Source organism: Nymphaea colorata, chromosome 7, assembly GCF_008831285.2.
Source record: "Nymphaea colorata isolate Beijing-Zhang1983 chromosome 7, ASM883128v2, whole genome shotgun sequence".
Classification (NCBI taxonomy): domain Eukaryota; kingdom Viridiplantae; phylum Streptophyta; class Magnoliopsida; order Nymphaeales; family Nymphaeaceae; genus Nymphaea; species Nymphaea colorata.
The window spans coordinates 16,615,877-16,637,156 of NC_045144.1; the positions used below are offsets into that span (position 1 = coordinate 16,615,877).

The 21,280-nt window shown below is 35.0% G+C and overlaps 1 protein-coding gene across 1 annotated transcript; it reads right to left on the minus strand.

Moving 5' to 3' along the window:
- Positions 1–227: 227 nt before the first annotated feature.
- Positions 228–19,369, minus strand: LOC116257599 (uncharacterized). The gene is made up of 9 exons (XM_031634519.2): positions 18,799–19,369; positions 11,212–11,283; positions 8,498–8,587; positions 7,651–7,693; positions 6,119–6,225; positions 4,843–4,938; positions 2,661–2,851; positions 2,501–2,570; positions 228–667 (listed from the first exon to the last, which is right to left on the minus strand). The coding sequence occupies exons 1-9, from the start codon at positions 18,979–18,981 to the stop codon at positions 539–541; spliced, it is 981 nt and encodes a 326-aa protein (XP_031490379.1). The 5' UTR covers positions 18,982–19,369; the 3' UTR covers positions 228–538.
- Positions 19,370–21,280: the final 1,911 nt, after the last annotated feature.

Sequence of the window (21,280 nt, forward strand, 5' to 3'; positions counted from 1 at the left end):
CGAAGTCCGAAAGCAGAAACTTTTGCAGGTTACCGTTTTTATTTCATGTACTACATAGATCAGAGCACATGTAGCCATATTGCAGGTGAATGCCAAATTCATTCACTTTCATTTCATGTACCATTAATGCATGTCAAACGACCTCATAGCATTAGAACAAGGAGAAAACCATTTAAACTTTGGATGAAAATAGCATAAGAAAATGGTGGTTCTGTATGAAAGATATCTACCAAGAATCGACACTGTATTAGTTTTCATTAATTATGGAGGAACATCTGCCTTTCAAGTGAAAAAGAAAGGAGAACAATAAGGCTTCTATCTGCACCTGATTTTTGGCGAGTGGACTGGTGTGACAAGACCATTCACGTCCAAGGAAAAAAAGAAAAATACATATTTGTGAACATCCATAGATAATAATACATGGACAAGAGGGACAACACATAAGTACTCCTAGAACTGATTGTGGGATAAAACAATGTGTGATATCAGAAAACGTGCTCTCTCGATGTTATTATGCAGCAGAATAGACGGTTGTTCCTCATCCTGTAATGAAATGGTCCATAGGTCCAGGCACCATAGTGGGGCCTCGTGGCATGTTGTTGACATTTCCAGCATTATTCACATTGTGCAGCAGCTGAGTGAGCCATCGCCGTGTGAGTGGATCATCCTGTTGTATTCCATCGACAAAAAATTAGATATTTTATCCAGGAAAAACAGATATTGTGCATTAAAGTTGAGAGGATCCTAAGCAAAAGAATTCCCAACTCAGTACATTCATTGGGGTTTATAGTCCCAAGATCTGTATACTTCCAACAAAAGTGGTGGCCTGCCTCCAATTTTCTGCTCTATTCCAATTTCCAACAAAACAAGTTGCTAAGAGGAGTTTAATTCAGGCTAGCCAGTCCACATGGAAATGTGTCTTGTGGGGCTCCATAAAAAGTCATATGGTTATTGCTGCATAGGCACTGGCAACTACCACTGAGAACCAACTGGACAAGTGGTTCTATGATCCTTAGACAAGCACCCTGTTCTAGTTGGCGTCCAATGAAATTCCTTACCAATTGACCCATAAGTGTGTCCAAGAGGCACTTGTATGCGAAGTGTGTCTGGTGCTTGTGTATGAACACCTTTTGAGTGTGTGTGTGTGTGTGTGTGTGTGTGTGTGTGGGGGGGAGGGAGAGAGAGAGAGAGAGAGACCATCTACCTGAAAACTTTGAACATGGATGTCAGTTTAAACATGAATTTGATCAGTTTCTTCATTGGCACCATCACTCACCTTAATTTTTTGGAAGTGTTTTTTGCATGACATGGATTTTCTTGAGAAATTATGGATGTTTTAAAAATTAATGAATATAAAAGAATCAAAAGAAAACAATGAGGAGATGATAGATTTTTCTTGTAATATCTTTATTGCTAAAGTACTAAAAAACAAGTAGAAAATCCTTTTGAGAACATAATTGAAACAAATGAAAAATCACATGCTTAAATTTTTTTTTTTACTGACAATAATGGGATACTTTTCCAATATTATCTGCTGGCTCAAAAATGATAGTAATATCAGGGATTCAGGATGTGTTCAGGCACCGGAGATATTTTTGCTATGACTTTTTTCTAGACTATTATCTCTCCCATCTTTTAAATCATTTGGACCAACCAATATTCCCTATACAGAAAACGCCTTTGTCTAATCCCAATAGATAGGGCAAAGACAACAATGTGATACTATACATTCAATGACATAAAATGCAATCCTCTGTGCACAGCTGTGAGTATATGTATTCAATTGAGGCATGTCAGCCAGCAAAGAAGGATTCCCTCCAGACATTGCTCCTTGTAAAGGTAAAACAGATAAAAGAGCATCTTAATAACGATGAACATTGAGCACAAGGATCAAAAAAAGAACTCAAATTTCACAAATTTATCCAGAAACTTAAAAAAGTTATGAAATCTGACAGCTAAACATGCTTCTGAGCTTTGAAACTGGGTAAACATCCCAATAACCTAAAAATACTGCAGGTCAAAAACCAAAAGGCAGAAATTCTTTCAGTTGAGAGATGACAAAGATGCATAGAGCAACAATATGTCATACAGGTGCAGATGCACATCACATGGGTAATATATATATATATATATATATATATATATATATATATATATATGAGAGAGGGGACGTGGATTTCTCCATCCCTTCAGACACTCCGGACCCTCACACACGCAGCATCCAGATAGCCGGAGGATTTCAGCGCCTCCATATATATATATATATTGTCTACAAAGTACAAACAATAACACTAGCAATTAACAATTAGCTATGACTTTATAATGCTTCAATGAAAAAGATTTTGTTGGCACACCTAAGCCACATTCACACCTGCACTTGAAAAGTCTATGTTACATAAAGCAACATGCAGTGAGGGTGCCGACCCAGACTTGTCAAATCACAATTCATAGACTAAGAAAGACATTCTGAAGAAATAAAGTTGCTTAACAGAGATCTCACCCTAAGGCAATTTAGAAAAGTCATATCCCTCAATATATCAGGAAGGCAATTCTTTAATGCTTCACAAGCCCTGCATAAATAGAAGTAAATACATTTAATCACCAACATACAAGAAAACAGAATAATATACCTAAAAGAACAGAGAAGAACGTATGCAAACCTAGGATTGTCAGAAAGTCTAAGATAACAGCGAATTATATGCTTCAATAGTCGCAATGAAGGCTGTTCAGTTAGTGAAGCAACCATGGTACCCAGAACACGGCCAACAGCAAAAAACCGCTCTGCAGTAGCACAGATATATGCCAAGCCAACGTCGTCCACCAAAATCTTTTGGACAATGAACGTAGCCACCTAAAGAGGAAATTGCAGAATCATAATACATGAATAAAAAGAGAATCAAGATTTGTTTATGAAGAAATCAAACATGTGTATGGGGTAGGGCACGGGGGGAGAGTGTAAAACCAACTTAGCAGCTGGTGCAACATCAACAGAAATATCTAGACTCTGACTAAATTCAGTCCAGCAACCCGCACTTATTTTCAATTGGTTCATGATATATCATTTTCAAGAAGCAAACATGAACTGTTATACCGTGAAATGCCACTCAAACAAATTTAAGCCGTTGGATCGAACATGCTCTGAAAGGCCCAAAGTTCCACTTTCAATATACATGTCTATATATATAACATGTATATATATACATAAGGGATATACCAACTCCTCCATATATGTAAGCGTTACAATATAAGAGAGAGAGTGTGTGTTTGTGTGTGTGTGCAAGACTAATTATTTCATGTGTGAGTTGCAAGTGTGTGTGTCGCTGTATATAGATGAAGAGAGAGAAAGAGGGACAGGTATATCCTAGACCACTCAATTCAGGGACAAAAACCGACCCATTTGAAATAGATAATCAAAGTATTTTTTGTAAATTTTTACATTAATTTGATAGAAAACATATAAGTCAATCCTTTTTTAATTTCAAATGTGTCTTCAACCTTTTTTTTTTCATCAAAACTAACGGCCCTCATAGCATCAGTATTTTGACAGTAGAAAATTCTAATATTTCACAAAAATAACATGAACTAAATCATGTTTTATAATAAATTAATATTTACAAACATGTTAGTATATTCATATTTTGTTTTTCCAATATTTTTTTAACAATAATTTAAGTAGTCTTATGTGGTACAAGGATATAGCAATTCCAGTATATATATATATATCATAGTCACAAAGAACGTTCTCATGTTTTAAAGGAAGGGTTTTTTCGGATATAATACAAGGAGCTTGAAAGAAAAAGAAAAAAAAAACAGTAATTTTTTAAAATTAAAAATCATAAAAAATAGAGAAAAATAAAATAGGTCACAAACTAATAAGACAAAGTCAAACATCAAAAAAGAAGTATATATTGCCCACAAGATGTCCCACTATCCCCATCATTCACTTTTCTTCTATAAATAATGGGTCCAGCCGTGACCCTTTCTGGAAGAAAAATAAGTGGAGAGCAGGGTGAACCACCAAGTTACCCTATATACATATACACATAAATATTTATATAGATATACATATACACACGCACACGCACACACATATAATAACTACTCTTTATCTTTTTTTTCGTCATTTAATTTTCAACAATGAATATTGAACGTGGCACTAGCAAGGAGATTATACGATCATTTTTTTCCAAACGTCCTGACAACTTTGTCTTTTTTCATTCAATGTTCAATAATAAGCATTGAACATAAAGAGAAAAAGAGAGAGTGCTCTAAGTAGCTTGGATTGGAATTCTCCAAATCCAACTACCATATATGTTGTGTCTATGACTCTATATCCAGTATTTAAGGCTGTTTTATTAGTCTAACAGCATATGCGAGCTTATAATATTCATAAATGTAGGAACAAGAGAAAACAATCATTACTCAATGCCTAGAGCAGATTTTATTACCTACCAAAGCTAAAAAACTTGATTTTTAATCCTCGTAAAATCCTATCTAAGCATCAGATATGTAGGATTTTTTTAGCATTGCAGTTTTGATTATTCTGCAACCATCAGCCTGTTGGGTCTGTAAAAAAACAACACGGCACCGAAGCTGGATGGCCCAAATGACAAGATAAGGCAGAACTGGATCAGTTATCAAAAGCGACACTTCCAGCCTTTGAACTCTTATGTTCAATTGCAAGGACTTCAGTCAAGCCCCCCAACTTATATATAAAAGAAAAGAATAAGTTGAGAAGATTGCAAATGGACTCACTTACATATTAGATATGCAAAATGGTCATATGCACTTCTGAAACATATTTTTTGCTTTTATTGAATTTTTGGATATTTGGATACTCACCGTCTTCGAGAGTTCACTACCCATTTCCATTGTGCGCAGGCAGAGAGGAATTATTTCCGTTGAAAGCAGAAAATTAATAACATCAGTGTCATCCACCTGTAGAAAAGTTGAATAACCGTTAACAGCAGAGCCATAAGCTGCTCCAAGAAAGTGTTTTTTCTTTGTATTTTTTTGAGTAGACAAACTTCAATTATTTATCCAATGAGAAGGCTCTTCAAAACCACATTTGACGTGCATAGAAGGCTCAAGACTGATTGGTTCTTCAGAAGAAAAACATAGAGATGGGAAATTGTTAATATGTTACCAAACTTCCTATTCAAATTCCTTAGTGAAAGTAATTGAATGCATCAACTTTGGGGATGTGAAAGTAATCAGAAAAGAACAGGCAGGTGCAGAAATCTCTGGGTTTTCCTTTAGATATGAACCAAAACTTACATTATCCTGTGAATAATCTTTAAAATGGAGATAGAAATCCATCCACCTACTTCACACAAAAGTTTACATGGATAACAGGTTCAGTCCTACATCAAACTTGTTCAAATTATCCACTCAGATGTTTATCAAGATATGTTTGTGAAGCAATGGTAGTTAGCTGTAATGAAGAAAGCAAGCGTATTTGAAGACCACAATAGCTATGAGAATCTGGGACTTCTTTAGAGAAAAGTTGCCACAGAGACAGGAAAGAAAATTATATTCACGTACTTGTAGAGCATACAACTAGGCTGGTATTAACTGTTTCCTAAGCTGGGATGCTTGCCACAAGAGTCCCATCCCAGCTCCATTTATTTATCCAATGGTTTACACCCGAGACATTTTTCTGTATGGGATCAAAGACATTTTTCTGTATGGGATCAAAGATTTTGGAACACGAGGCGAATCCCATAACAGTATACAAACTCACCACCTAAACGAAATAGTTGTGCGAGTGCAACAACGAGTGCACCTCAAAAACTCTCAATGATACAATCAGGCGTAGAGATAACATTTTGTTTTTGCGGGTGGCAAACAGTCCAGACACCCACTAAATAAAATTTTTATAATCTTTTCACAAGGGCCGACAGTTTCTTTTTTAAGTTCCACAGGGGCCAAACTAAAATTTTTAAAAAATTAATATGTGAAAAATTTATCTTTCAAAGCCTTGTGGGTGCATTGTGGGGTGGGGGGGTGTGGGATGACCCCTGCCCTCCCCTCCGGCTCCATTCCTGCATACAATATTGTTGTTGCATGATTCAAGCCCAAATCAGAAGACAACAGAACAGCAAGAAGCACCAAGTACCTTCACTAGTGCACCAATTACTCCCAGGCTGGTAAGTCTCAAGTACTCAAATGGTCGTGTCTTGCTTGTCGTATTCAAAAATGGATACAGATACAATGGTATGTGGGCTGCAATGAAATGATAGCATAAGTTTCATCAGTACATTCTGAAGCTACAAACTTCAAAGAGACAAAGAACCAGAAATGAAAAGGACACATACACGTGACATAATGAGAAACAAGAATACAAATCATATAGCATAACTTGCAGCAAAAATTAATTAGAAAATGCTTGAAAATGCACATATATGGAGAATGGGGGAAAAAATGAAGCAGGTGTTCATTTAATAAATAAATATATATATATATATATATATATATATATATATATATCATTTCACAAAAAACGCATTTTATTCAGAAAAAACAAGTATAAAATGTGAAAAACAAGTCAGCCGTATAAAACGTGAAAAAAAACGTGCTTTTTTAAAAAACGCAAAAAAACGAAAAAATGCATATAATACCCGTATTATACGTTTTTTTCCTGTTTATTTACCATTTTTCCCTTTTTTGCCGTTTTTTCGTTTTTTATTAATTTTTATTTTTTTATAATTTTTAAGATTTATTAAACGTTTTAAATTTTCCCATTTTATTCCCGAGATATACAACTTTGCCGTATTATACACATCTTTTTCCTCGCCGTATAATACCCGTACACGTTTTTTGTGACAATATATATATATATATATATATATATCTTGCACGGACACTGATAAGAGTCTCACTAAATATATATACACACACACATACTCTCTCTTTATGTGAGGGCAGATGGTAAAAACTAAAAAGTGGACATTTGGACTCAGCTATATACATGTGTGTGTGTGTGTGTGTGTGTGTAACGTGTCTACCTCTATAAAGTGGAGGATATGTTGTAGGGTCCACATGAGGTTGGTTCAAAAGGAAGTGGGAACCACTTCGGAAGGTACAGTTCACTATATAAAAATATAAATGTAAATATGTATAGGCTTTCTCTACTTGCTTCAAATTGAAGCCATTATAATATTATATACAAATAAATACATAAATAAATAAATACACTTGGATTTAAAAGTGATGCAGGAGATCACAAGAAGCGACTGTGGTGGCGCAAGGGTTGCCAGTGAGGCCAGGCAGGGCCACCTTTTCCTGGTGTTGTCGGGCTCGGGCTGGCCCAGCCCGGCCCGTTGCCCAGCCATGCACCTAAGGCCCTGCCTTGTCTTTCCTCTAATTTGGTAGAAAAAGGAAAGCCACCCTTTCTGTCAAATTTTTAAAGTAAAAAAAAGTTGTTAAAAGAGTTGAAGCAGTGTTGATATCAGTGTTGGTGTCCAGAAGTGTGGACATCGATAGTTCATGCTTATAGAAGTTACCCTGTAACATAGTTGAAAAGGTTGTGTGTTTATGTAACTCTAGAAGTCACGTGCAAAAGAACTGTCATTACAGCCACAGGTAATGAAAGAAGAGCAGAAACGGCACATGCATTATAACTTGAAAGAGCAGATTAATGAGAATTACCATTGAGGAAAAGTGTCCTGGTATCCGGATGTGAAGCTACACACTGTATTACAATGAAATAAGATAATATATTGTCAAACATTAAAAAGCACATAAAGACGCACACAGAAAAATCACACCATAAAATAACACTCATTCAAACTAAGTTGTGCACATGAGATAAAGCATAGAATTCCACGTTAATCACCAAATACCACATAGGATTAAAAGATGCAAGTGATGACAAGCGAGAATATAGTCGAGCTAATCAGGTATAATTTGCAAATTAAAATTGAAGATTAAAGGACAAAGGAACAGTAATAATTTGTATCACCAAAAAATTAGTACAAGCCATTTGTAACTTCACAAAATAACCCGTCACATAAGAGTTGGTATAGGGACCATATGGCATTCCAGAAAGTTGATATATGAAGATAGATAGGTAGGTAAACACTCACAAAAAGGCATACATATGCATATGGGAAGAGGGAGCCTCCCACTTCTCCCTGACCAAGAAACCCCATGGCAGAAGGAGGGGGAGTGGGCATCCTTCTCTATATTGGCAAGGACCTTCATGCTTCCTCCTCTTTATTGCTTCTGTTTGCTTTTACAGGAGGGGGAAAACCCAAAGAAAAGGACACCGTACTCATGGAGAAGATGCATAGGATTTCTAGGCAAAATCATAAAAGATCAACTAAACCAAATACTGAATAGATGACTGAATAACAGAAACATTTTTTTTTCTCAGAACACCATTACAAACAAAATTTACGTGAGAAAGAGGGTGAATAAAAAGCTGATAAAGCTATTAATAACCTAATATGATCCAAATTCCAGAAGCAAGATGACTGGGAAAAGAAAATCTTACCTGTAACAGAGCAAGTGCATTGCAAACTCTGTTTGACGCACTAGGAGTAAGATTTGGTGGTGAAAGCACAGGATAAATGGAAACTATTTCCTGAAAAAAAGTTCAGATAATTCTCATATGGCTAGTAATTTTGATCTCTCCATATGTACAACTTACATTAGTTTGAGCAAGCAGTTTTTAAAAATTCAAAAATTGCAGGTGCATGCATGTTCCAAGGACATGTGAAAACGACCGATCAAATCCACTGGTGGTAACTATTCAAACGAGTTTTGTGCATAATCTCTTGTTGCTACCTCCAAATCACATTTTATAAAGTACCCATCCATCAGAAGTGATGCTTTATATTAATCAGACAATGTCAGCTGATTGAACAAAAAAGGTTCATCCTAGTTTGTGGTAGTTAGAAGCTTTCTGTTGACTAATATTAGGCAAGAAAACAACTATTCTGGCATTTAGGATCAGATAATAGATGCTGCATATGATGGTATGTAATCCTGAGCCATGTTGTGTAATCCTGATCCATGTTGCAGCCATACCATCTCTTATCTTTCTCCCAATGTAAAACACTTTCAGGCTTTAGCCATGTTATGTTGCCAAAAATCCAAACAAATACTTGGCCTTTTAGGTCGTGTCATGGTTGTATTTGACCTAAATTTGACACTTATATTACGAAACATATTCCATTCAACTTTGCAGAATATTCTTGTTAACAGTTTACATTTATAACGCCCTAGTCATTATTTCATACATTAATTACTATATGCAGGGACTTGATATATGTATTTCATATTCCAGTGGGTACATTTTTAGAAAGAAGTTGCATTAGGATTTGAGCATTAACTACTACTTTATGCCTTCCATGACTTTCATTGCAGTTGATTGCAAATGTTAGTTATTGCTATACCACGATTTGCTCCGTTATACTCCATGGACGAGGTAGTACTAGATCCAGCCATTACTATCAAAGCTATTGGACATCAATGGTATGGGAGTGTGCCCCTTCACAAGGGTGATGTAAGTTCAACGAAATTCACCGGTGGTTCGCGAAGCATCTGGCTGACCGGTCATCTCCCATTCCCGTTGTCGAGAGACTAACAGAACTATAGCATGCCAGAAACGGGGAGTTGAGGTTCCCCTCTATGCTCCCAGCAATTGAGCCTATGGTTCCATTCTTGTTGTTGCTGGAGGTACACATCCCTCTTTTCGGTGTTGATATACGAGAAATAGATGCTCAGCCTGCAATGTCCGATAACAGCGCTGAAGTAGTTCATCTATCGGCACCACAGCAATGGCATACCACTTTGGACCTAACGGGCCGGCCCCGTCACCTTTCGGAATGGGGGATCCCCGTTGGCAACAACCACGGTAGTAGTTGCAGAACTACTGGGCCGGGAGAGGACAACCTCTTGTTCCTGCTCCTCTTTCTGCGCTTCGGGGGCGGAGGTCCTACGGTAGGTAACAGCAGGCACAAGCACTTGACCGAAGGGGACCAGCGCTTCTACTCCAGAACCGAGGAGCCGTTCGCAGCGAGAAGCAAGGGATGTCGTGAACGGCCCTATTCATAGAGTCGATAGACATCCCTAGAGATTATGTTAATGAGCTTTCAAAATCGAAAAAAAAGACAGCGATCTACGTCGGAGCTTGATTCATCTGGACCAAATTGACACTTATATTACGAAACATATTCCATTCAACTTTGCAGAATATTCTTGTTAACAGTTTACATTTATAATGCCCTAGTCATTATTTCATACATTAATTACTATATGCAGGGACTTGATATATGCATTTCATATTCCAGTGGGTACATTTTTAGAAAGAAGTTGCATTAGGATTTGAGCATTAACTACTACTTTATGCCTTCCATGACTTTCATTGCAGTTGATTGCAAATGTTAGTTATTGACTTTACTGTCCCCGCGTTGCAGAAGAACCTCATCATTTGATAAATTCACTGGCTATGAAGTTGATGAAAACAATTATACAGATCCTCCAGTTATCATTTGCATAATGTTGTCTTTCTAAGTGGAGAAGCAATTTTCCCTTGCCTTCTCAAGTTCCATAGTCTAAACATTTAAATATTTAATGTTATTAGCTCGAAGTTCCACATTTCAATGAGATAAGTGGACATCTATTGTTTAACATCAATTGCTCCAGTTCAACACCATGAGATGCAATAAGGGGTCGCCCATACCTTTACATACTACGTGAAACATAAAATACTTCATATACTATTCATGTCAAATAATTTATTCTCTGTGAAACCAATATTTGTTGTTTCTCTCTCTCCTTCCTCATCTTTATTTTCTTTTCTATTATTTTTCCATTCATTTTTCACATGATATTATTGCAAGAAATTTCTATTGATGACATCTCCTAACTTGCCATAATCAAACTTGCAAAAATACCAAAAATATGAAAATGGTAAGTATTTTAAATTTCTAAAATATAAGTCATGAATATTTCAGAAAGCATACATGTGCATTTTCATGTTCTCTAATAACAGTTCCCATATACTCACATTCTGGTTGTCTATAACTACATTTAAATTTCAGTAAATTTTGATAGATAAATAAAACCAACTATGCTTTAAATAATTCATACTGCAAGGAGTACCACAATACACAAAGTAATGCCATTGACATGAAATTGGAAAAACAACTTGAACAATATACATCGCCATGCATGCAATAAGTTCCAGAGCTAAAAACAAACCTGCAGCAATGCCGCAATTGTTCCAAATGAATGCCACAGCATTGGAGCCAAATCCTGAAATAGCTCTCTTTTCTGCAGTAAGCAGAGATTTTGTAAGAATTTCAGCAGCAAACAGCACCTATCACTCTGGAGTGCAATTAAAGATTATAGTCATGAATGACAATGCCTCTTAAACAGTGAATTCCTCTGGTATTAGTAAATGCTGTTCTACGGGAGATTTGACCTAATGTGCTGCACTTAAGAGTGCTAGTTTCATATTTCTGAAGTTCAGTTTAACTCGCACATTGGTATATTCAATCTGGTCAACTCTTTTCTTTTGTCACAAGAACTATTTTATCTAAACGTATATTCATACATATGATTATAGAAGGTAAAAAATATAAAAGTGTCTTCTAGCTACATGATTGTGTTACCTGCATATCAACATGTTTAACAGAAAACACTGGTGAAAATGAAGCAACAGAAGGATTTTGGCCAAAAGTAATCAGGTTATGCGGGTGAACATATTGTAAGGCATATTTATTTTTAAACATGAATATGTAGGAACTGCCTTAAAATCAAGCAGCATACCGAAAACTATTTAATATTGATTACCCATGCTATATCAAGAACCACCAAGTGCCTACTTGAAAGACAGTTGTAATGTTTATATAGAAATGTTAACCCTTTTAATAAAGATAATAAGTGATAAATTCTGCTATTTTTCCTGTCTCCTTTGCTGGCCCAGAGCATTTGCTAGATAGCCAGCTCAATTCAAACGGTTGCCAAGAAAAAGTCCATCTGAAGTAGCTTCCTCAGGCTCGGCTAGAAAAGACAAAAATGTGCATGCCCTTAAGTATCACACCGGAAACAATCTCCAAGAAAATTCCTTGTGTAATTTCCCAACTGTCAAGATCCAGTCTGACCAAATTGTAAAGAACCCAATTCTAAAGGAAAATTAACACAAAAAAACTGATATAGCCCTGGCAATGGTAGTGTACAATCTCACATGTTCCATTCTTAAATCTCTCAGTCTCAGATCAAAAAAGCATATATTTGCAGTAGAGTAGACAATTAGTAATTGCACCATAAAGTTTCTGGTGATTCATTGGTTTGGCCTAGACTCAATAACATCACAATATTTTGAGATATTATGATTGTATCACCGAAATAGCTACAAACCACAATGTCGAGAAAAAATTGTGACATCTTCACAATGTTGCTAAAAAATAAATATTCCAATACCATCATGATCATATCACAAGATTTTTCCATTTTTAAGAAAAGTAATTTGTTTATATATATATATATATATATATCATTTTTGGTTTCTTTTGAAGTTGAAAAACTTTTATAATCATCAATGTGTAAGAAAACAGTAAACACTCATGACTTCATAGTGCATACTCTTTTCTAATACATACTTTATATATTAAAGTTCATTATATATATATATATATATATATATATATATATATATATATGTGTGTGTGTGTGTGTGTGTGTGTGTGTGTGTGTGTGTATCATTTTTGGTTTCTTTTGAAGTTGAAAAACTTTTATAATCATCAATGTGTAAGAAAACAGTAGACACTCATAACTTCATAGTGCATACTCTTTTCTAATACATACTTTATATATTAAAGTTCATTATATATATATATATATATATATATATATATATATATATATATATATATATATCATTTTTGGTTTCTTTTGAAGTTGAAAAACTTTTCTAATCGTCAATGTGTAAGAAACAGTAAACACTCATGACTTCATAGTGCATACTCTTTTCTAATACATACTTTATATATTAAAGTTCATTAGAGATTTTCATGAGAAAACGGAAAAAAGAAACTCTTCCAGAGAAATTGCTGGGAACAGTAATACAGTAAACAATAAGTGACCTAAACTGAAGAATATATGCTAACATATCATGCTTTTAAGCTTACAAATATTGTTCTCGCCTCTCGGGTCTTTATCGACGAGGCCTTTCTCGATATTTTTTGGCAAAATTGTTTTTTTTTTTTTAGAAAAATCTCGTGACAATGTCTGAGTTTTTTAAAAAAGGTAAAATCTCAAAATGTTAGCTAAAAATACAATAAATGGAAATTCATAAGAAGACACAAAAAACTATCTAGTTAAAATGATAAGTAATAAGCATTGTACTGCATCTAGGAGGTTGCGTTAAATAACTAAAATAAGAATAAATAAAACAATGAACAAAATTTGAAAAAAATGAAAATAGAAATGAAATAAAAAATAAATGAAAAAATCGAGATAAAATCACCATAAATTGATTTTTAACCTTTCTTTTCAAACTATCGTGATTTTTTCCTTTTCTTTGTTGTTTTCATTAATATCACGATATTTTGGAAAATATCGCAACATTTGTGGGTATGGCTTCAAGCCTTCAATTAGGTGAATACACGCAAGCATGCAAATGGACACATTCAATATAAATACCGGCTTGCACATACACAGTCACACATATATAAAGAGATACATGGCTGCAGCTTGCTAGAGCACATGAAATGTTAAGGCAGTTGCATTACATTGCACTTGTCCATAGGAGTGCTAGCTTGCAAGGACTGTCATATCCTTGTCATAGCCAATATATCAAAAGCAATCATAGTTTTGTATGCCAGGACTTTGGATGACGTGGGTTCTTTTGTGTTGAAAAGTCACAAGAAAGTTATGGAAGTTATAACTTTAGGTTTTACTGTTTTAGCAATTTGTCAGAAAAAATTCCAAAAAATCCAACAAAAAGGAAAAGCATAATATAAACAAGGGAAAAAACTGTTTCCCTGTTCACAAGAGAAACACATATAGTATAATAAACATATGAAAAAGAACATTAGTCTTTCAAAGTCATTGACATTTATAAAATATAATGATTTGTTCCTTTTTGTATCTCTTTTACAAAGACAATAATATCATTAACTTTCAAAAATAGGAACAACAGAAAGGAATTACATAAATGCATTGCAAACAATAAATATGCCAGCCAAAAGCTTTCCTTTTAAATATTGTACATTTATATAAGACTTGAAATACTCAAATGTTTTCTCATAGTTGGCCAACTCACAAGATCAATCAATCCAGTTCACATCTATGTCCAGATAAGCAGTCTTCGAAGAGCCGGTGCATCCTAGACTTTGAGACTAAGTTTTCTTTCAACCACCAGAATTTAGAAGGTCGTAAAGATTGGCTTTTTATTTAACCTCTTTACTTTTTAGTAGTGGAGTAAATGGAAACAAAATGGACGTTGTGGGCCTGGGCTTCCTCTTATGTTGTGGTTCTCACCTATTTTCTCCTTTATCTACTTTATCACAAAAGTGTAGTGCATAATAAGAATGTTCAGACGACAGTTTTTGGCATCTCAAGTGCAATATTCACCGTTGCAGAAAGGTACAAGAATAAGTATTCCTACTTAGTCTGGCGTTCACAAATATATTTTTCTCTTGCTCTTTCATAAAGTCCATGCACCCACAGATAAATCTAGTTAAACTGTTCAGTATCTGCTTTTTGTTTTGGACGATAAATTGTGATAGACCTTGAACTTCATTTCCTAATGCATGTAGTTCTTTCATTGAATTTTACAATTGTCACATAATGTATTATTAGCTTTTAAATATACAAAAATCTTGTTTGATCTAAGTTGACTAGGAAAGTCAAGATCTGAACCATACCAGCTTTCATTTCTGGTACAAAGTTGACCAACTATTGTTTACTCGCACTTTGATTTTGCATAACAAAATTTGAATATTTAAAAATGGTGCTACGAGAAGCATTAATATATATGTATACACACACACACACACACACATGCACAAAGGGATTTTAAGCATAAAAAACAAATATATTCATTATTTATGTTCATAAAATATAGATTATTAAACAAAAATACCAACACATATTGAAAATTACAAATTATGAGTCTGTTGTGCCCCACACATGCACACATGTCGACATGGGGAGCAGTGACCTTTCAGGCGTGTCCATGTAACATGAGATGGTAGTTGTAGAATCCACAGACAAAGTTGAGTAGTTCCTACCAGCCAGTGAACGACTAATTGGTTGCCAGATAAGTCCTACATTCAATTAGTTTTTCTTCCTTTTTGCTGTTAAGAAGATACGTCTTAGAAGGCTTTTTTGGTGATCTCTCTCTCTCTCTCTCTCTCTCTCTCTCTTCTCAATATATATATATATATATGGACAGCTGCTAAAGAAATGCAGAAGATAGTTAAGCTTCTTGTTTTTATTCGACTAGTGATTTTATATAAACAGCTAAGTACCATTAGATATTAAATTTTCCGCCTATCATTGTAGAATGATACATGCAGTGGGTGACCCATGTGGTGTTACTTGATTTATAATGACATTTTATGTTTTTTCAGTTGTTGCGTCCCCATATTTTCTTATTGTTTTCATTTTTAGTCAACCAACTCAAGTTGACTAGTCCCGGTTCTCCTTGCTACTTGCTAGTGATTTTATAAACTCAACCAGCTTGCATCTGATTTCCAATTTTCACAACCTAATATCTTGTAATTTTTAAAGGCAAACCTAATTTTAGTTTCACATAGACTATGTTAAACAACTTTAAGGTTGTGTTTGGATGACACCTTCCAAAACTGACATTTGTGAAAACCAGGTTTTGTGACAACCAGTTTCTTTCACATGTTCTTGTATTCTTATTTGTATGTTTGGGTCACAAGAAAAAAATGACATTTTCTATAAAAAAACCCAGGGGCCAGGTTATTGATGCTCTTTTGAAAACGCCGTTTCGTCAAAATCAGCTTTTTCACAAGCCCAGTCTCGATCGCCACCCAAACACGCCTTAAACACTATTGTGGAGGTAAAACGATGTTTTTCTTCCAAAAGGGCATTTAAGGGTCACCCAAAACCCTTACATTTTTTTTATTCCAGGAACTCGTATTCTTAATTTTTTATCTTGAAACATGACACTTTTACACTAAGTTGGACATTACATGAAGGTTTTAGGCTTTTAGCTTAACTTATTAGCCACATAAGCAATACCATTTTTGCCGGATTAGGAAAATATAAACATATGATCTCTTCCCATTTAGTTTTGATTCCTTTCTTATTATCATCTTGGCCATCGTCGATTGCCTATTCATTTTCAATTTGACTCTTAGCTGATTTTATTGATTCCCGTTCCATTGTTCCATAATCCTCATTCCTCAAATTCTAAAATGCATTAAAAGGTGTTGTTTCTCATTTTGCCTCCCTAGACTAGCAAATTTGACCTAAAAGTTTGAACTGGAAAATTCATTGATCATATGAGAAACACAAACATTTATTAGAAAACATACTTGACATGCCCAAAATGTGGTAAGGAAAACAAGTGCATTAATTGTTGCCAACGCACAATAACCTTCTAGTTGCTCCACATTCAATACAACACGATGGAGCCTTTTCTATGAATAGAATGAGTTGAATTTTTCTTCCAAATTCCATAAAAGGACTGACTTAGGTGAATCATGCATTCCTAAATCCATCAGCCATTGCCTATTAGACATTTGAATATCCAAGATCCCAAGTAATTAATGTTGCAGCCTTCAGTTAGTCATGTTTAATGCATATCTCGCCCACACATTGTTATATATAGTTGTAACCTTTTATTATGACTACTAACACTCGTTTCAATTAGCATTTTCATTATTACAGATTGTAACTTTTTTATGTTTGGAAATATATGAAACAATTTCTCAAGTGTTTTCTTAATTTTTATGTTCACATTTAACTTTTATCCTTTTTGTTTGCCAAAAACTCCAAACAATTTCTCAGGAAAGCAAATATGAATAAATTTCCCCAAGAGTATCCCTCGCTGCAAAATCCCCAAAAAATAGTACATATTATTTTAAAAGCATATCTAGAACCATGATAGACACATTTGTCTAAAAGTTTCTTTATTTATTCGTCTGTAATTTATTGATATGTCATAGAGCTTAACCTAAGCTCATAGCAAAGGCAGCCTACCTCAATAGGCTTTCATCCTTAAAAAGCAGCAAGAAGATGCCCCACTAACCTATGTGATTGAATTACAAAAAAACAAGAAAACATCAACAGATGCAGAAGACAACACTATTTGGAGCTGAAAATCAACCATTTAGCAAGACGAAATTTAACATCGAAGTTCTGAATAATTCTCTACAGTTAACAACTTAACATCAAGTGCAAACATGAGAAACACATTGACTGGCTGGAACATGATCCACCCCTTGTGTCATGGTTATCACCTTTTTGTTAACAAAACCAAAGCCATCTAAAATTCATCCATGCCCAAAGTCACAAGAAAGCATTGCCTTAGGCTGTAGGCTGTAGGGGTGCTAATCAAACCGCAAAAATGAGAGAAGACGAATCTGTCATACACAGAATTCCGAACTCTTTGGTGTATAACCTGAACACTACACAAGATTGCAGAACATGCAACCCCACTGCAGCTGGTGTTTGACATTGATAAGCCAAAGCAAGTCTGGCTAATTCTTAAGCAAGTTACAGAGCTCCATGGGTTTGAGAATACGCTCCATGGGTTTGAGAATACACAGAACGTAACAAGAGGGAAAATGAACAGTCAAGTTACGTACTACGCAATTAAGTTTTCCATATAAACATTAAGCAATGCCGGAAAAGGAATGGAACAGCCGTTAAAAAATCAATTTGATATGTGGATTGACTGCTTAGAGCATACATTTTCCTCACAAATCAAAGAGGATTATATACATCAGTACTTACTAGTAAAAAGGGATTAGTATAATAGCATGCTTAGTATAATAACATGCTTGACAATGCAATGAATCCAGTTAGCAATATACCAAAGCTAAGGAGCAAGGACCCAATGTTAGAGAAGGAAAAGAAAAGAAAGTTAAGGCAGATTGACGTCTAATGTCTATGAAAGCAAAAGACAGAAGATCTAACACAAAATTAACCACGAGAAGCAATTTATGGAGAGTCTGAAATCTAAGCTCGTCAGAGTAAACACGAAAAAAGAAAGGGAGGAATGAAAGCAACGATAAACTGTTTGTACATGAGAGCAAGGATCCTGGATAACATAAATTGCAATAAAGCAAAAGCATCAGCAAGTATCATTGTAGATGTTAATGATCAGCACAAAATCATGACTCGCTTTTAAAAAGCTCACCGTTAATGTTTCAGTAATCTTCAGTAAAAAAACAAAATTAAAGTGGACAAGACAACCCGGTTTCACTTGTGAGGAGAAAAGAGAGGACGAAGTCTCGGAGATGATCACTAAACCACAGAGTGCGAAAAATAAAACTTCCAAGAACAAGAAACACAGAAATCAATTTCCTTGAAAACTACACATTGACAACCACCATCTCCATGCAACACCCATCAGAACAAATTCAACAGCAGAACCTCCAAACAGAAAGTAACAATGAAAAAAATATGCTCCTAACGGACATCATCCGCTCCAAACCACATGCACCCGGAAAAAAACAAAAAAAGTAGAAAGAAGAAAAGAACACAAAGAGCATAAACAAATAACAGCAAGAAAACCGACCAAAACAACCCCAAATTTCCAAAATCAAGGAAAAAACCAAAGTGGGTAGTGAAGAAAACCACCTTAGAAAGATCAAGCAGCGCGTTTTCCCTTGTGTCAGGGTTGCTAAGCTCAAGAACGAGCTGCTCGGCTGAGGCCATCTTGCGATCCTTGGTTGCCTGAGCAGAGGGGGCAACACCTGCAGAAGGGGCGGGGTTGGCGGCGAAGGGGGTGTTGAGGCCTAACGGCTGCGGAAGACTCGCCATTTAAAACACACTACGGATACCACCAGCACAGGAGAAGGGCCTATAAAAGGGAACAGAAGGGGGAAAGAAGTGTCGCTTATCGGCTTCGGAGCCCAAATTTAGAGCTCAAAGAGGCGCCAAAGGCACCGGATTTCCTGCGTTCTCCGCCCCACCGCCTACCAACGCTTGCCTGAGAATCGGGACTGTGGGAATGCGTGCTTCAAGAGTTCTTCTTGCCATTTGAAAACCGAAAGAGGAGATTTCGCATTGATGATCTTGCCTTAAATGCATAGGAACTCGACGTCGTGGATGAATCGAAGATTTCCTGAATTTGCAACAGTAAAAGAACGGCTAATCAAGGTAATGGTCGGATAACCTCGTCGACCAAAGACCTCGACAAATCTTTTTCTTATGGGCACCGATAACTCGCAAACTATATATGTTGGTAAAAGTTAAAATCACAAATGAATATGAATATGACATTTTTTTATGTTGAGTTCTTGAAATTGGACTGGATATTCATATAAATTGTATGACATGTTTTAATATAAAAATCGTTACCATGAAATAGATAATAATTATAAAGCAATCAGCTAGAAAACCTTACTGTTAAGCTATTAGAATCAAATCTATTGAATCGTCACTCAACTATTCCTTATGAAAGGAAGACTACGAGAATAATTTTGTCTTTTTTCGTAAAACAATAAGAAAGTTGTTCAAAATAAATCTTTTATATAGCTTTTATAATGTTTACTTGACAACATGGAGAAAAATTCATGAAATTTGCAGTACATTTTTAATATGGGTGCCCTAACAAGCATGGGCATGGAGCAAATATAATATTTTCAAGTATACAATAAGTTTGGATTAGTGGGGTTTTAGAGTCCATTTCTAGTTTATGTAGGAAGAGAAATGAGATTTAGTGGCAGTAAAAATAAATGTCTCTTAAATCTTGGTTATAATTTCTACACATTTAATAACCTTTATACACTAGAAGTGCATATACAATCAGATGGATGAAAATTTTATTTCCCAAACTACCCATCGTGGGTCAGGTCAGGGTCAATACAATTAGAGCATGGTCTGGAATCTTATGCCTGGTTCCAACTTCTGGGTTCAGTCCAGGTGGGCCAAAGCTGCATGCAGTTAATTTTTGGATTTAAAGTTGGCTGTTTTTGGCTGTCTATTAAAATTCCAATCCAAAGTTGATTTTTAATTTTTTATACATTTGGTCTGTAGTCTGATCTATTTATACCTCAAATTATGTCCTCCTTATTCGAATCAAGGATTTAAAATCTTCAGATCAAGATCCCAAATTTTCAGATTGAGATAACCAGCAGATGCCTGACCTATTCACAGCCCTAGACATGAAGATGCCCTTATCCAAAATCGCCAAAAATGCTGGATCCAAGTAAATGGATTGGTTAATGGTGTTTATTTATTAAGATCTGTCCCAAAGATTTAAAAGATTTCAAAAAGATTGTGTTATCAAAAAAACAATATCAAGTAGTCAAAATTAATGAATCTGAATTCAGTATCAACCTAAGAGTGCATATTGGTTGCCTAGTCAATAAGTCTAGGAAGTTTGAGTTTCTTTCATCTTGCATCACCCAATCAAACACGATTAGAAATGTCCTAGACCCTTTATTTAGTTTTAACATCACCTCTTTTTAGGTTCTCAGTTGGGCATGGAGGGTCCGACTATAAGTCTGGGATTTTGATGCTTGGATGTTCATGTTTGCAAGAAATATTTAGGTAATAAAAAACACCTTAATATATATTGGAAATTGAATATCGATCATGTGTTCATGTATGTACTAGATCTAGACCCTTCCGTAGTCAGTCTGATTCAACAATAAGAACATAAATCTCGTATCATGATGAAAGTGATGAAACAAAATACAACTTTTTCAGTCTAAATACAACATAAACCCCATTTGTTTCTAATTCCTTTGAAATGTATTTTAGTTTCTTGAAAATGCAACTGGATTTCCATTGTTTACAACTTAATCTCTACCGTATATTGTTGTTAAAATCAATGGTTCAAATAATTCCATTGAGTCTGGCATATAAAGATCTATCTCTCTCTCTCTCCCCCCTATATATATATATATATATATATATATATATATATATATATATATATATATATATATATATATATATATATAACAATAATTGGTAGATACCAAACCACTTGTATAAGGGATAAAATCTAGACATTTTAAATTTGTGTTAAATAGTGTTTAAAACAAAATGTGAACTTTTAAATGTACTTATAAACATTGATTTAATATAAATCATGCTTCAGTTCAAGCTG